The 14,946-nt window shown below is 50.7% G+C and overlaps 1 protein-coding gene across 2 annotated transcripts in view; it reads left to right on the top strand.

Moving 5' to 3' along the window:
* Positions 1 to 14,034, top strand: part of GPD2 (glycerol-3-phosphate dehydrogenase 2) — a 45,125-nt gene extending 31,091 nt beyond the window's left edge. For both annotated transcript variants that reach the window (XM_084209034.1, XM_084209035.1), the window contains 10 exons: positions 741 to 885; positions 4,890 to 5,083; positions 6,872 to 7,006; positions 7,252 to 7,427; positions 7,892 to 8,023; positions 8,322 to 8,480; positions 9,258 to 9,370; positions 9,449 to 9,527; positions 9,627 to 9,725; positions 13,489 to 14,034. In XM_084209034.1, the coding sequence (XP_084065160.1) occupies positions 741 to 885; positions 4,890 to 5,083; positions 6,872 to 7,006; positions 7,252 to 7,427; positions 7,892 to 8,023; positions 8,322 to 8,480; positions 9,258 to 9,370; positions 9,449 to 9,527; positions 9,627 to 9,725; positions 13,489 to 13,614 (1,358 nt within the window). In that variant the 3' untranslated portion in view covers positions 13,615 to 14,034. The remainder of the gene's footprint in view (positions 1 to 740; positions 886 to 4,889; positions 5,084 to 6,871; positions 7,007 to 7,251; positions 7,428 to 7,891; positions 8,024 to 8,321; positions 8,481 to 9,257; positions 9,371 to 9,448; positions 9,528 to 9,626; positions 9,726 to 13,488) is intronic.
* The last annotated feature ends 912 nt before the right edge of the window (positions 14,035 to 14,946 follow it).

Raw genomic sequence — 14,946 nt, 5'->3', positions numbered from 1 at the left:
GTTTGGGGTGTGTGTGGGGTCTGCAGGTTGCGCTGCGGGGATGTGCTCATGGGTGAGTGTGGTGTTTGGAGTCTATGGGGTGTCTGCAGGGTGAGCTGCAGGGATGTGCTCACAGGTGAGTGGGGTCTGTGGGGTGTGCGAGATGCACTGCAGGGATGTGCTCACAGGTAAGTGGGGTGTGTGGGGTGCACTGCAGGGGACAGTGACACCCTGGGATAACACGGGAGGGAGGAGCGTGGCCACTGCCGTCTGCAAACAGCCCTGAACCAGCACAGGAGCCATCTTTCTGGGCCGTGCCATTAGTGTCACTCAGCTTCCACTTCTGTCATGTTTCTCACTCAAACCCCAGTGTTTTGGCAGGCCAGACTGAGCCTTGCATCCCAGCCTTTCTGTCAAGTAAAGATGACATTGTAAAAGGCTGTACAGTGTAATCCCGTTTACCGAGTCTACGGGCTGAGACCGAAATCTCTCTTCTTGAGCGGCAGATTTCAGCTGAGCAACTTCCACCCTGCCTGCCTCTCTTCTGCCCTTACAGATAAGCTGGGATTCCACTCTAAATATTTCTCAAATCTGGTGTTGGGTGAACACTCAGTTAATTTTTAGAACCCATCCCAGCTGTTGTGTTCAGACACACAGGGTACACTTTACAGTAGGTTGAGTTCATAGAGAGATGAATAACAAAGAGCATCAGTGAGCAGGAAACAAATGGTGTCTGTGATTGATACTGTTTTCTTTCACAGGGAAGGAGTTCGATGTCAGAGCCAAGTGTGTTATCAATGCCACGGGACCTTTCACAGACTCAGTCCGCAAAATGGATGATCAGGAGGTGCCCAACATCTGTCAGCCCAGTGCAGGCGTGCATATCGTGATGCCTGGTTATTACAGGTGAGGCACGGGGAGCCTGCTGCCCGTGTGACACCATTTGTAATCTCTGCTGCTGCTGAATAAATCAGCTGGGAGAGGCGCACCGCTGGCTCTGCGGCAGCTCGCAGCGCACAGTTTGAGTCTGATTTTTGTTTGTGTTTTTCAAAGAGGATCCTGGCGCTGTGCCGGTGAGGAGAACAATTTCATCTATTCAGAACAGACTGAAGCCGTGTAGTTTTTAGTTAGAGCTGCCCAAGGCAGGACTCCTGCTGAAGGAGAAGGCGTTTAGGCAGCACATCCCCAGGTGTGAAAGCACCTGTTTCAGTGATGCCTTTGAGCTGAGTGTGCTACTGCTTGGTCACCCCCTCAGGGAAACAAGGAGCATGTAAAACCTTCCAGAGAGGTTTCACCTTCATGCAGAATCTCTTGTCCTGTTAAATCATGGAATCACAGAGTGGTCTGGGTTGGAAGGGACTTTAAGATCATCTTGCTCCACTGCCTGCCTTCACATATGAAACTCTCTGTTCAGTGACTCCGCCAGGATGTGGCTCTGCTCAGAGAAAACTGGAGTGCAGAAGCACAGAATAAGTGAGAGGATGGGCAGAATCAGTAATAATGATTACTGTCACTGGCAATAGAAGTAGCTCAGAGTAGCACAACCACATTTGCTGTGGCTCCAAGCCACCTGCCCACCCCTGGGGGTTTTGGTGGCCAGGACGTGCCCTCCGTGTTCCAGGAGAGGTTCCCGTGGCACTCTGCTCCCTGCAGTCTCCTGCTCCTCTCCCTGTTTGCTGTGCAAAGCCAAATCCCCTTCTCCCGAGCCAGCCTTGTCAGTCGGAACTCAAATATTACCTTTGGTTCCTGAAGTCATTAGCATCCTAATGGAAATTCCCCTTTATGGACTTAGCCCAGTTGTGTTGATACAGTGCCTTTGCAGTAATGCCTTCCACAGCCCCTCTCAGAATGGGAATTCAGCCTTCCAGTGCACCAGGGGGTGTTTCTGCCAGAGCTGTCCCAACAGGACACCACCACACACTGTAAAATTGAGGCATTTTTGGCCTGGTGTAAAATCACCCCTGCATTCTCTTCTGTTTTTTTTTTTTTTCATTTTTGTATCTTTCTCCATGAAAAATGGTAAAATGACCTGATAGCTGCTTTAAAGTACTAAAAATGTGGAGAAATGGGCTGTAATCCCAGTTTCCTCATATGCCAGGAGAAGGATGTGTGTGATTAGCTTTATGGCCCTACACAAAAACATGGAAAGCTTTAGAACCTGGGCTTACTTGGTAAATTCAAAGTACAAGATGGCTGGATACACTTGAGAGCTCTGATTTATTTATTCTGTAATAGCCCAATAATTTTAATTGGAAATGTGGAGAATTCTTGTTCTCCATGTTCCCCGGTGTATGTCAGCATGTGGGCATTACTTTCCTTGGAAAATAGTATCTGCCCACACACTGCCTCCACAGCACAGCTGATAAGATAACACTGCACTGAATTTCCTTGGAGTGGGATAGCTGAAAGCAGGGATCTGTCTGCTAAATAGAAAACACTCGTGGGATTTAATCTTGGTTGTATCAGGCCTTCCTTCTCGTGGTGCCAAGGAACACTGCTCAGCGCAGGAAGGTTGGCATTTCACTGTGTCCACGTGTGCCCTGTGAATGTGTTACAGGATTTTGGCCCACAGTCACACAAATGATTTCCTTTTTTTTAACATCTAGAGGGTTTTAGTTATAAATATAGTCAAGATTTTGTAAAACTAATGTTAACCTAATGCATTCACTCCCCATGGGTTTCTTACTCGTTGAAGTCCTTCATTAATAGTCCCAGAATTCCTCCCCTCATTAATTAGGCTTCCTGCCTGGAATGTGTCTGTGAAGGCAAGGCTTTTTCCTCTCCCTTCTGACCAATTTCAGATGTTTCTGTCTTTCTGGAATTTTCCTCTCTGCTCTGCATTCCACATTCCAGGTAAACTTGACTGTTGAACCTCACTTCTTCTCTATGGAAGGTCACTTTTTATCATTCTTTAACAGTGTTTGTGGTGCTTTGGTCAAATACTTCTTCATCTGGAGATCTTCCATGGATCCAAGACCTTCCATGGATCTCCCAGACCTTTTGCCTCTACATTTCTCTGTAAAGGCATTGCTTTATGCTTCAAGTTGGAATTTCCAATCCACAATTTGCTCATTTTAACCATCTCTAGAGAGAAATCTCACCAGGGCTACATGATTCTTACCTCCTTCTCCCATCCATGGTGGAATCGTAGGAATTCGTGCCTCATAAAATCGTGTTCTTTCAGAGGTATTCCTGGTGTGCAGCAGCATGACTCCTGAGGCCTCAGGAAGGCCAGTATTTGGGTGTTAAGATGCTTCTTTCTGATGCAAAACACCACATTTTGCATTTGTTTGGGTGGTTCTTTAGTTATTTAAATAAGCTGGAACAAGCATGGCAAAGGGCATGGAGAGAGAGCTTCCCAGGATAGCTGGTATCAGTGATTCAGTAAATAATTGGCATATGAAAAACTGTTCCAGCCTTTCTCAGCACTTGCTGTGCAATCTAAAACACTTCAGTCCAGAGGTGCTGTGGGGAAACTTAGTTGGATAAACTTTGCTTGTTTATCTTCCTTGTTTTTAGCAGTTTTTATGAAATCACATCAAAAAAATTTCATACTTTGAAGAAAATGTCTATGAAGTTTCTGAATTCTGATACTGTATATTAAATCTCTGATTTCCTCTGTCTCTAAATCAACAGCTTTTTCATTTTAAAAAGTAATCATTTGTCTGAGGTGATTTACCTTTCCCAAACCTGTGTTGACTTCCCCTATTAGATTGTACCTCAGCCACCGTATGCCTAAGCTGTCTATAAATATCAGCTAAAATGGGTCTAATATACATGCTAGCTATGAAATTCTCAGCCTCTCTCCCAGCCTTGCCAGATATTGCCAACTTCCCTTCAGTAATCACTTCAGACTTCCTAAAAACGCAATATTCAGCTTGAATAGGTAATTCCCACCCAAGCAGGTCTTTGCCTGCCTTAGGATTTGAGTCCACTGAATAATCCCCCCTGAAGTCCATAACTGCCACCTAAATCTGCATCTCCTGCCCTCCTTCCATGTGCTCCCTGTATCTCAGGAGCAGGGGCACAGCCTGAACAGCCCTGACCTGACTGCACATGTTTGTAAAGGGAGTTGCAGCACCTTAAATGAAAGTCAGCATCAGTCCTTGAAGGAAGAATGATCGAAAAAAGGAGTAGTTCAATATTTTCCTACATAAAAGCTGTTTACTTTGAAGTGTTTATAAAAGCCTTTTGTTTTTTGAAATACTAGCAGAGCTTTTTATAAGCCATGAGGAGGTAGTGGGTTTGTACCTGTGGATATCTTTCCTACATTACACCAGAAAAACCCTATGCATAAATTAAAATCTATCCAAAGCACTACGGTTTTTCATCCTTGTACTGAATCATTCTGTTGTAGCACTGGCAGAAGTAATGAAAAATGCCCGAGTAGCAGCATCCACTGAGTGTCCCTTTTGCCTTTTTCCCCTCAAAGCACAGTTCCCCATTCAGGAACAGAGCTGGAAGCACTCAGGGCACGGTCCTTGGTCCAAATCCCTCGGGAGTCTGTGGGTGTTCCTTCCTGCTCAAGTGGCGGGTGGTGACAAACTCAGGCTTAGTGTCACTGCAAGGATATTCCTTAAATGTCTTCATTTCTCTTCTTTGTTCTCCTTTTCCTCTCAGTCACCATCCCTCACTCCTCCTGCTCCACCTTTATTTGGAGGCAGATTGGAGGAATCACTGTGATTTTACAGCATAAAAACATCCACGGGCCTGTTTTGCCAAGCTTCTGGGACATCTGTTGAAAGCCATGTCTTGGCCACACGTGAAATCCATTATTTGCTGATTTATTAACCCCTTTACCTGGGAACAGGTGCTGTGTCCCAGTCCTTGCTTGGGCACTGGGGGTGCAGGGACAGCCCTCAGGTGCCACCCCCTGTTCTGGTCTGAGCCAGGCCCCTCCTGTCTTCCAGCCCTGACAACATGGGGCTGCTGGACCCAGACACCAGCGATGGCAGAGTGATCTTCTTCCTGCCCTGGGAGAAGATGACAATCGCAGGCACCACGGACAGCCCCACGGATGTCACCGCCCACCCCATCCCCACCGAGGAGGACATCAACTTCATCCTGAGCGAAGTGCGCAACTACCTGGGCACGGCCGTGGAAGGTAACCCCGGGAGCTGGGAAGGGCTGGGGGGCATTCCAGCCTGGGGAGCACTCCAGCCTGGGGGGCACTCCAGCCTGGGGAGCACTCCAGCCTGGGGGAGAATGTGCTGCTGCCTGAAGCTGTGGCTCTTGGGATCTGGCTGTCTGAACCTGCTGGGCTGAGGTGTCAGCATCAGCTGTGCAGTGCTGCTGCTCCAGTCCATCACACATCTCCCCAAGTGCCACATCCACTTGTTTTTTGGGCACCTCCAGGGAGGGTGACTCCACCACTGCCCTGGGCAGCCATCTTCCCTCCAGACTTAGGGATTGGTTTGTTTAAATTATTCTGTACTGCTGCGTTTTTGCTGCAGCAATAAAATAAGTCAGAAAAGCACTCAGGCAGGAACATTGTAGCATACCTAGGTTTAGGAAAACCTGCTGTCTGGAGATGGGAAATGATTGATTCCTTGATTCTTAAAGTGGAGAATTGATGTCTGCATGTTGTATGAAGTTCTGAAAGTGTCCAGGGAAGCAGTGTCTGGAGTGGGTGTCTGGAGCAGCAGTTAGTGTTAGAAGCACAGGAGACTAGGGAGGGAGATGGGAATGTGAATAGGACAGAGATCAGATGGGATATTGGGAAGAAATTCTCCCCTGTGAGGGTGGGGAGGCCCTGGCACAGAGTGCCCAGAGCAGCTATGGCTGCGCCTGGATCCCTGGCAGTGCCCAAGGCCAGGCTGGACAGTGGAAGGTGTCCGGCCATGGCAGGGTGGGATGGGATGGGCTGTAAGGTCTGTCCCAAGCCAGGCCATTCCCTGTTTTCCCACGTATTTTCCAGCAGCACATTCAGTAGTGTTCAGTCCCTCTGGCTCAGCCCAGCTGGGCCTCTGCCTGTTTTCCTGTGCAGTTACTGTTTATAGATGGCTGGAGCTGAAATAACAACGGCACTGCCCGTATCACCCCTCGACAGCCCTGCCTCTGCTGCCAGAGCCAGTGCCAGGGTTATCAACTTCCACAGGCTTGGACACCTTCCAGCTGCTTAATTACAGCGTCACGCGTGCTGCTTTCTGTAGTTTCATTAGTTTATAAACCTAATACAGGGTCTTGTGTCTGTGATTAACACTTCATTTTGGCAGGTTGAACACGCTGGCAGAGCACATTGATTTTGGAAATCTATTCCGTGTTCTTTGGGGGATGTTTTTTACACCCTTTTAGTGATTTTTCAATTATCGGTCATTTGAAAGTTGTATTAAACACATGTTCCAAAGACTTCAGTACAAAGCAAATTGGTAACTGCACTTAGGGTGAAGGCTGTGGATAAAGATGGCTTGTCAAGAAGAAATCTTGGAATAACAACCTTCAAGCTAGAGGAAAAGCTTGGGAGATCTGAAAAGAAATGTTACACTCATGATACAAACTTTATTTTTGTTTATAAAATACAATGTAAGGACTGTTCAGCTTCATTGGGAAGAATTTTTGTGGAAAGGGGTGTTCAGGCTTGAGCTGCCCAGGCAGGTTTGGAGTCCCCATCCCTAGAGCTGTCCAGGGAACACTTGGATGTGGCGCTCAGTGCTCTGGACTGGTGCCAAGGTGGGCATTGGTACCAGTTGGACTTGATGGACTGGGAGGGCTTTTCCAACATCAGTGATTCTGGGATTCCATAGCCCAGCTTATCCCCTGGCTCTGGGGGCTCTCCCCAGCCCTGGGGGTTGCTCAGGGCCAAGCAGGGTGTGGAGCAGCCCTTGGCAGTGCCCAGTGGGAATTGGGCACCCCTGGGCTCGGGCTGGCCGTTCCTCAGTGTGGCTCTGCACAGTGAGAAGAGGAGATGTGCTGGCAGCCTGGAGTGGCATCCGGCCCCTGGTGACCAACCCCGACTCCAAGGACACCCAGTCCCTGTCCCGGAACCACGTTGTGACCATCAGCGAGAGCGGCCTCGTCACCATTGCAGGTACTGGGGGTTCCTTAAATACAGCTCTGCGGGGCCTCCCCAGGGTATTGCGTGCAAAAATCCTGTTCTGCGGGAATTCTTCTACTCCTATAACCAAACCGCTCTGTCTGTGGCAGCGCGACTGGCTTGGAGCAAGCCTGGCACCAGTCACGTGCTCTGTGGAATATATAGATATGTCTGTAGGGTGTAACAGCTTGTATTCCTGCTGCTTTCCCCAAATAACGAGGTGAGCACTGTTCCCCCAGGTGGGAAGTGGACAACCTACCGTGCCATGGCACGGGACACCATCGACGCGGCCGTGCGCGAGCACAACCTGCAGGCAGGCTCCTGCAGAACCAAGGGGCTGCAGCTGGAGGGGGCCGAGGACTGGAGCCCCACGCTCTACATCAGACTGGTCCAGGACTATGGACTGGAAAGTGAGGTGGGTCCTGCCTTCCTGCCTTGGAGGGCTTTGGTCTTCCCCTAAATCAAGCACCAACATAACTTGGGCAAAGGTCTGGTGAGCCCAATCAGAGCTGGGGCAGAGATAGTTCTAACAGAAATAAAGTTGGTAATTGTTCATCATCTTCCCCTTTTTCCTTCCTCCTAGTATTGACTGTTTCCTGCTAAAAACTCTCTGACTTGCGGGGTCTGTGCTCCCTGGAGCCCCCCAAGCTGTGCAGCAGCATGATCACCGTGTGGCAAGAGAGCTGTGCTCTCAGGCCTGGCGGCACAGATAGAGCGGGGCAGTGCTGATCCAGCCTCCCACAGCACAGAGCTTCCTCCCACACTGTCACACTCCAACACCCGTGGCAGCCTGTTTGTTACTGGGGGTGAGGAATGGTCAAGGAAAATGTCTCTTTCATGTGCTTTCAAAGCATGCTGGATTTGTTTTCCTCTCCACAGGTGGCTCAGCACCTGGCTACCACCTACGGGGACAAGGCTTTTGAGGTGGCCAAGATAGCCCAGGTGACAGGGAAGAGGTGGCCTATTGTTGGGAAACGTCTGGTTTCTGAATTTCCTTACATTGAAGCTGAGGTATGTCACCTTCTGTCCTTGAGACGAGCAGCTTGGCGGCTCTGAAACATTTCCTTGAGCCCTTTCCTTTGGGGAGGCCAAGATATTTTCTGTGTCTGTACCTGGGGCACACTTTGTGTATCGATATATACACATATTGATACATTTGTGCACAATTAAATATTTATATGGTGCCCATTTTGTACTTCACGTACAAACGCTGGATCCCAGGTGGGTTGTGTAAAGTGTCCCAAGGAGAAGGGGCTCTCCCAGGCGTGTGTGGGGCTCTGGGTGCCACCCTGCTGTCCCTTGTCCCCAGGTGGTGTACGGCATTAAGGAGTATGCGCGCACCGCCGTGGACATCATCTCGCGCCGCACGCGCCTGGCCTTCCTCAACGTGCAGGCTGCCGAGGAGGCCCTGCCCCGCATCGTGGACATCATGGCCAAGGAGCTCAACTGGAGTGAGCAGAAGAAGAAGGTACAAAGGGCCCTTTTCAGCTCCAGCTGCTTTGTTTTGCTTGAGGAGTTTCCGTGTTAAGGATCCCAGCTGGTTGAATAGAGAGCTACAAGTGATGTTTTATTCCCGGCAGAATGAGTCACTTGGTGCATTTCATTCTAAAGACTTTATCAAATGGCTGTGAAATGGGTTGGGATTGGCCAGGGGGTGGAGGGGAAGGGGAAGATCTGTATCCTGTTGCTCCCCAGCCTTAGAAATGAAAGCAGGTTTGGCATTGCTGTCCTATTCCTGTCAGTTATTTTGCTTTACTGACACTTTACAACAGATCTGCCTCAGCAAAGGAAGCTCCTGTAACCATAAAGAACCTGCCTGGTGTTGAGCTCCCTGATTTTTTCTGATTTTGGACAGCTGAGTCCAAATCATCACACTAAAGATCACACTAAATCATCATCACACTAAGATATCAAGTGGGAGAGAAATGACAAGTTGTAGGCCTAGCCTAAAAAGGCCATTTCTTCCTGAAAGGGGCAGACAGACTGTGAGTGACTGAAGGTGTGGATGCACCTGAAAGCATTTACACAGAAATTAGAAGTTTTTACTAGCATGGATACCTTTTTCCAAGAGTAAAAAGTGCCTAAGTTTAACTTTTTGATACTTCTCAGCTGCCGTCTGCCTTATTTTGGGACCTTAGAAAAGTACTGGTTAAGTGGAAGAACCTAATAGTAAAGTACAAAAAATAAGTACTTGTGTAAGAACTTGCTATTGCTCAGATACTCAGGTTTTGTGTTTTCATTGTAGGAACAGCTTGAAACCGCTAGAACATTCCTGTACTATGAAATGGGCTACAAAGTGAAAACAGATCAATTAACAGACAGCTCCGAGATCTGCCTGGCGCCTGCAGATATTGAGAGGTGAGTGGGCAGGAGGGCTGCCCGTGCTGCTGTCCCCTGCAGCCCGTGGAGCCCTGACGTGCAGCCCCTCCCTCGCAGGTACAAGAAGAGGTTCCACATGTTTGACAAGGACAAGAAGGGCTTCATCACCATCCTGGACGTGCAGCGTGTGCTGCGGGTGAGCTGCCCCTGCTCCCGGCTCCCTCTGGGAGCAGCCTGTGTCAGTGGCTGAGGCCCAGGCTGCTGAGCCCCCTCCTCCTGTGCTCCTTCCGTGCAGAATGCCAGCATACAGATAGATGAGAACACCCTCCACGAGATCCTCAACGAGGTGGATCTAAACAAAAACGGGCAGGTGGAGCTCAACGAGTTCCTGCAGGTACGTGCTTCCTTTGGTTCCAGGAAAGGCTGGATTCTGAGCAGCAAAGACACAGCTAGGGAACTTCCTTTGGTTCCAGGAAAGGCTGGATTCTGAGCAGCAAAGACACAGCTAGGGAACTTCCTTTGGTTCCAGGAAAGGCTGGATTCTGAGCAGCAAAGACACAGCTAGGGAACTTCCTTTGGTTCCAGGAAAGGCTGGATTCTGAGCAGCAAAGACACAGCTAGGGAACCTCCCCCCTTGCTTAGGCTGGGTTGGAGACCGGGGGAGTGTAACCTGGGGTGTTGGTACAAGGGGCACACAGAGCCATCCTCAAGAATTCAGTTGGTTTTTTTTTCCCAGTCAGACTCAAAGAACAGGTCCAATTTACAAAGCATGCCCCAGTCCAGACCTGAATTTGGCATTTTAAGCCCAGAAATGCTGTTTAAATGTATTTAAAGTGATACAGGTGTCCATTGGAAGGTGCATGGCACAGGTGTGCGCACTGACATTATCCACAGATGTTAAGGGTTGTTATAAAAATTAGTAAACTAAGAAACTGAATAATAAGCAACGAAATAACCAAATATTTATAATGATAAATAGTAATATAACCATAATAATAAACTACATAACTAAATAATAAACTGAATATTATAAAGAATTAATTAGAGCCCATCCTAGGCCCTATAACCCATTTTAATTCCTGGATTGCCTAAATTGTCCCAGTTTCTCTGAAAAAAATGACATGCATCTGCTTTTTGGGGGGCTTTCAAGCAAACCCAAGGGTACTCCCTTTGCATATGCAGTTTGTCAGCTGGGTTGGGGTTTGAGTCTTTTTTGGGGTGGTATTTCAGAGCCTGCCGCGTCTCCCCTGCCCGGTGGCAATGATGAATGCCAAACAGGAGAGAAATTAATGCTGGGGATTTTGGTCAATGTCAGCCCTTTCTTCACTGTGTCAAGTTAAACAAACAAGATCAAGGCAAAGGAAATGGTAATTGTCTCTCTGGAGATGAGCTGGGGATAAGAGCAGCATTGTTGAATCTAAATGCAGAAAATTTTCACAGGTTGTGTCCAGCATTAGCAAAAAGGAGTATTTATTTGCCTAAAATGCAGCAATTGAGCTGAGGGGCTGCAGTGAACTTGGGGGAAGGGGAAAAGCTAAACCAAACAAGCCAGGGGGGAAGGAGAACCAATGGCTTTGGGAGTTTATGCTGATCTGCTCAAATGGGAGAGAACAGCCCAGCTGGGTTCTGGCTGCTGGAAAGGGACACCCTGGTACCTCTACTGGAAGCCTTTCACTGGGGCAGCCCAGCCCTTTCTGCAGGGCTGAGCTAGCTGCAGTTTGCTTGGGTTGGGTACATTGGCTGGGGAGCTGAAACAACCAGTACTTGTTGTTCTGTGGGGTTTGGGGGCCTTCTGGGGTGTTTTTGCTGGGCTGAGCAGGTTCACCAGGGATTGCCAGCCCTCCATCATCCCATACAATGCAAAGGCCAGGCAGTATTTCAGGGTTGTTTCTGCAAACCTGTGTCACTCTGTGGCTCCTGCACATCTCCCAGAGCAGCCTGGGTGTGGAGCAGCAGTGATGGGGGTGCCTTGAGAAGGCTGCCCTAGAGCAGAGGCTGGACAGAGTCCCAGAATAAAGCAGGGATTTATCCAAAGCATCTCCTCCATGGATCCACCTGGGGCAGCACCAGAGCCCAGCCAGGGCTGCACCCAAGATGAACCAAAATGGCCCCAAAATGCCCGGCCGGGCACGGGGTCTCTCCCTGGGATCAGCTCTGCTCCATTTGCACCTTGCAGTTCATTGTCCCATCCCAGCTTCAGCCCCTGCAGTCCCACCCTGCTTGTTTTTCTCTCTCCAGCCCACGGGGTTTGTGCTCCTGGCCTGAGATTGGGATCATTTGTCCTTGGTGTCCAGCTGGAGCAGGAATTGTTTTGTCTCCCTGCTCTGTGCAGAGAGCTTAGCAACGCTGAATGTGAAGCTCAGAGCTGCACACTAAAGCAGCAGAGAGCCTGAAACACAGAAAAGCCAAACCTGAGGCATCAGTGGCACTGCAGGGCTGAGCCCTCTCCTGTGCCTTGCGCTGCTCCAGGGAAGCACTCAGTGCTAAGCACGAAGGTGCCACTGAAGTGAACTGGGGTTGCCATGGAAGGAGCAAAATACATTAAATGTTTGTTTAATTTTTTAATGGATCTGTTAAGTCAGTGCCCAATACTTGAGTGTTTGCTTTCTGAAAACTTTCAAGTAATTGCGTTTCAGCGCAGAACTTGTGCGAGCCCTGGGCAAATATTTGTGGAGGTTTGTGTTGGAAAATAGAGCATGTTGTGCCTGGGGGCTGCTGGCCTGCAGGTGGGAGCAGAGCAGGACCAGCCTTGGCCACCTGCAGTGTGCAGAGGGGCCTCAGAGGGCTGGCAGAGAGTGGCCCTGGCAGCCCCTGGTGCTCAGAGCCCTGGAGTGATGGGCAGACAGGGCTGCCCGAGCAGGCGGCACAGCTGGCACAGAGCCCAGGGCACAGGAGCTGCCTGGGGCAGGGCTGCGCTCCCACAGAGCCTCCTGCTGCCAGTGGTGCTCCAGGAGGGACAGGGAGCCTTGGAACTGCTGGTGGGACATAAAGGCAACCACCCCATGTTCAGTCAGGAGGAATCGTGGAAGGCCAGGGTGGTTTGAGTGGGAAGGGACCTTAAAGCCCATCCCATTCCTCTAAAGCACATGGCCCCAGGCTCTGGCAGACTGGGGGCCCAGGAGGGTGACTGGGCAGGAGGCAGTGCCTCTGCTGCTGGGAGATCCCTGTCTGTGCACAGGCCTGGCCTCCTCCCTGTGCCTCTGGAATTGGGAGGGAGGCCAGGGGAAGGCCACACCACATTGTCACAGGTCCAGCTGCAGGTGTAATGAACAGCTTTTACTATGGGGGAAGGAATCTGAGGGATTCCTGCAGTCAGTGGGAGTAAGAAATTGCATTTGGCAAGTGCCAATTGCTTCCCCAGCAGTCTCTGCAGAGCTGGCTGCAGGTAATTTCAGCTCTAATGCTGCCTTTATCCATGGGATAAAAAAGAATTAACTAAAATCTTAGCACTAGTGTGCTTGCACTGGGAGAGAGCAGAGTCCAGCTTCCAGGACTTAGAGGCAAATTAGTTTTAAAAGTCTATAAAGGAATTTGGATTTGAAAGAATTGTGGGAGTCAAGTACAGTGTCTCTCCAGAGAAAGGCATGTGGGTGGAAAAGGGCAGGTCTGGGATCAGTGATGGATCAGGAATCATGAAATCCCTGCAGGATGTGGGTTGGGAGGGACCCTAAAGCTCATCTTCCAGCCAGGGCCAGGGACACCTTCCACTAGATCAGGTTGTACCAGCCTGGCCTAGGGCACTTCAGGGATTCAGGGGCAGCCACAGCTTCTCTGGGCACCCTGTGCCAGGGCCTGCCCACCCTCCTAGGAAACTATTTCTTCTTAAATGGAAAAAAATCCTGAATCTTCCGTGAGCTGCATCCTTCAGATGTGACAAATAACCGCAGAAAGCCTGTGCAGCTGCTGGGTTTTCCCACATTCTGAAGTGGCATGGAGAACCCCCAGTGATGATGTTGTCTGCCCTGCTTCCAAGCGGGTCCTGTTTGGTGCTTGCCCTCCTCCTGCCCCCCAGGCCTGCCCAGAGCAGTCTGTGACACCCCGGGGTGTGCTGAGCCTGGGGCCGGGCGCTGGGGCCGCAGCTGGGCTTTGCAGTTGGGGAGTGCAGGGCTGTGTGCTGGCTGCGTGGCGGCCCGAGTGACGCTGTGCCCTGTCCCCAGCTGATGAGTGCCATCCAGAAGGGCCGAGTGTCGGGCAGCAGGCTGGCCGTGCTGATGAAGAGTGCCGAGGAGAACCTGCGGCGCCGCCAGGCCATCCCCGTGGACCGCAGCGGAGGGGGGCTCTGAGCAGCCCCCGCGGGGCTCCTGGGCCCCGGGGCAGCTCTCCCAGAGACTTGGTGCGTTTGTCCTCCTCCTCCTCGATGGTTTCCTTACTGCCCCGGGACGTGGCTGGCTGGGTGTGCCGGCAGGAGCTCGGCAGTGCGGGCTGCAGCGGCCTGGGGGCACGCTCAGCGCGTCCTGCCCTGGCCATTCACCTGTGTGCCGTGCTCAGAGTGAATCCTGCCCTGGCCATTCATTCACCTGTGTGCCGTGCTCAGAGTGAATCCTGCCCTGGCCATTCATTCACCTGTGTGCCCTGCTCAGAGTGAATCCTGCCCCGGCCATTCATTCACCTGTGTGCCCTGCTCAGAGTGAATCCTGCCCCGGCCATTCACCTGTGTGCCGTGCTCAGAGTGAATGCTGCCCTGGCCATTCATTCACCTGTGTGCCGTGCTCAGAGTGAATCCTGCCCTGGCCATTCACCTGTGTGCCGTGCTCAGAGTGAATCCTGCCCCGGCCATTCACCTGTGTGCCGTGCTCAGAGTGAATCCTGCCCTGGCTGTTCACCTGTGTGCCGTGCTCAGAGTGAATCCTGCCCTGGCCATTCATTCACCTGTGTGCCGTGCTCAGAGTGAATCCTGCCCTGGCCATTCACCTGTGTGCCGTGCTCAGAGTGAATCCTGCCCTGGCCATTCATTCACCTGTGTGCCGTGCTCAGAGTGAATCCTGCCCTGGTCGTTCACCTGTGTGCCGTGCTCAGAGTGAATCCTGCCCTGGCCATTCACCTTCGCAGCACCCTCACCTTCAGAGCACACCGTGCTCAGGGTGGATCCTGCCTCAGAGTGACTCCTGCCCCAGCCATTAACATGGGCAGCGCCTTCACCTTCAGAGCACGCTGTGCTCAGAGTGAATCCTGCCCTTAAACGCGCTGAGTTCTGCAAACACAAAATCTCTGAGCTGCTTCTGCCTCTTCACCAAGGAGCTAGAGTGGGAAAGCTGTGTTCTGGATGGAGATACCATTCCAAAGGAGCAAACCCAGCACTTCTGGGGGTGGTGGAGACCTGTCCTGAGCCTGCTGTGGGTGGTAGGTTTGCCCTGTTATTCCAGTGGTGCCAGCACTTGGCCACTCAGAAATTGCAGCTGGAAAACAAGGCATCTGGATTAATCACCCGAGGTAATGATGTAGCTGAAAGCTGGGCACAGCTTCCCTTCTCCACTGTTAACACAAATAAACTGCCTCTAATAAATGGCATTGTCTGCAGGTGTTGCTTTGTGCAGTGAAATAAAGGCAAAAGGTGTTTTTTGCTAAAAAGAGCTTCAAGTTTGGGGCAAACCCTGATGCTGTGTAGGTTGGGGCAG

Source organism: Fringilla coelebs, assembly GCF_963513975.1.
Source record: "Fringilla coelebs genome assembly, chromosome: 7".
Classification (NCBI taxonomy): Eukaryota; Metazoa; Chordata; class Aves; order Passeriformes; family Fringillidae; genus Fringilla; species Fringilla coelebs.
This window is presented reverse-complemented; position numbering and strand designations above follow the sequence as displayed.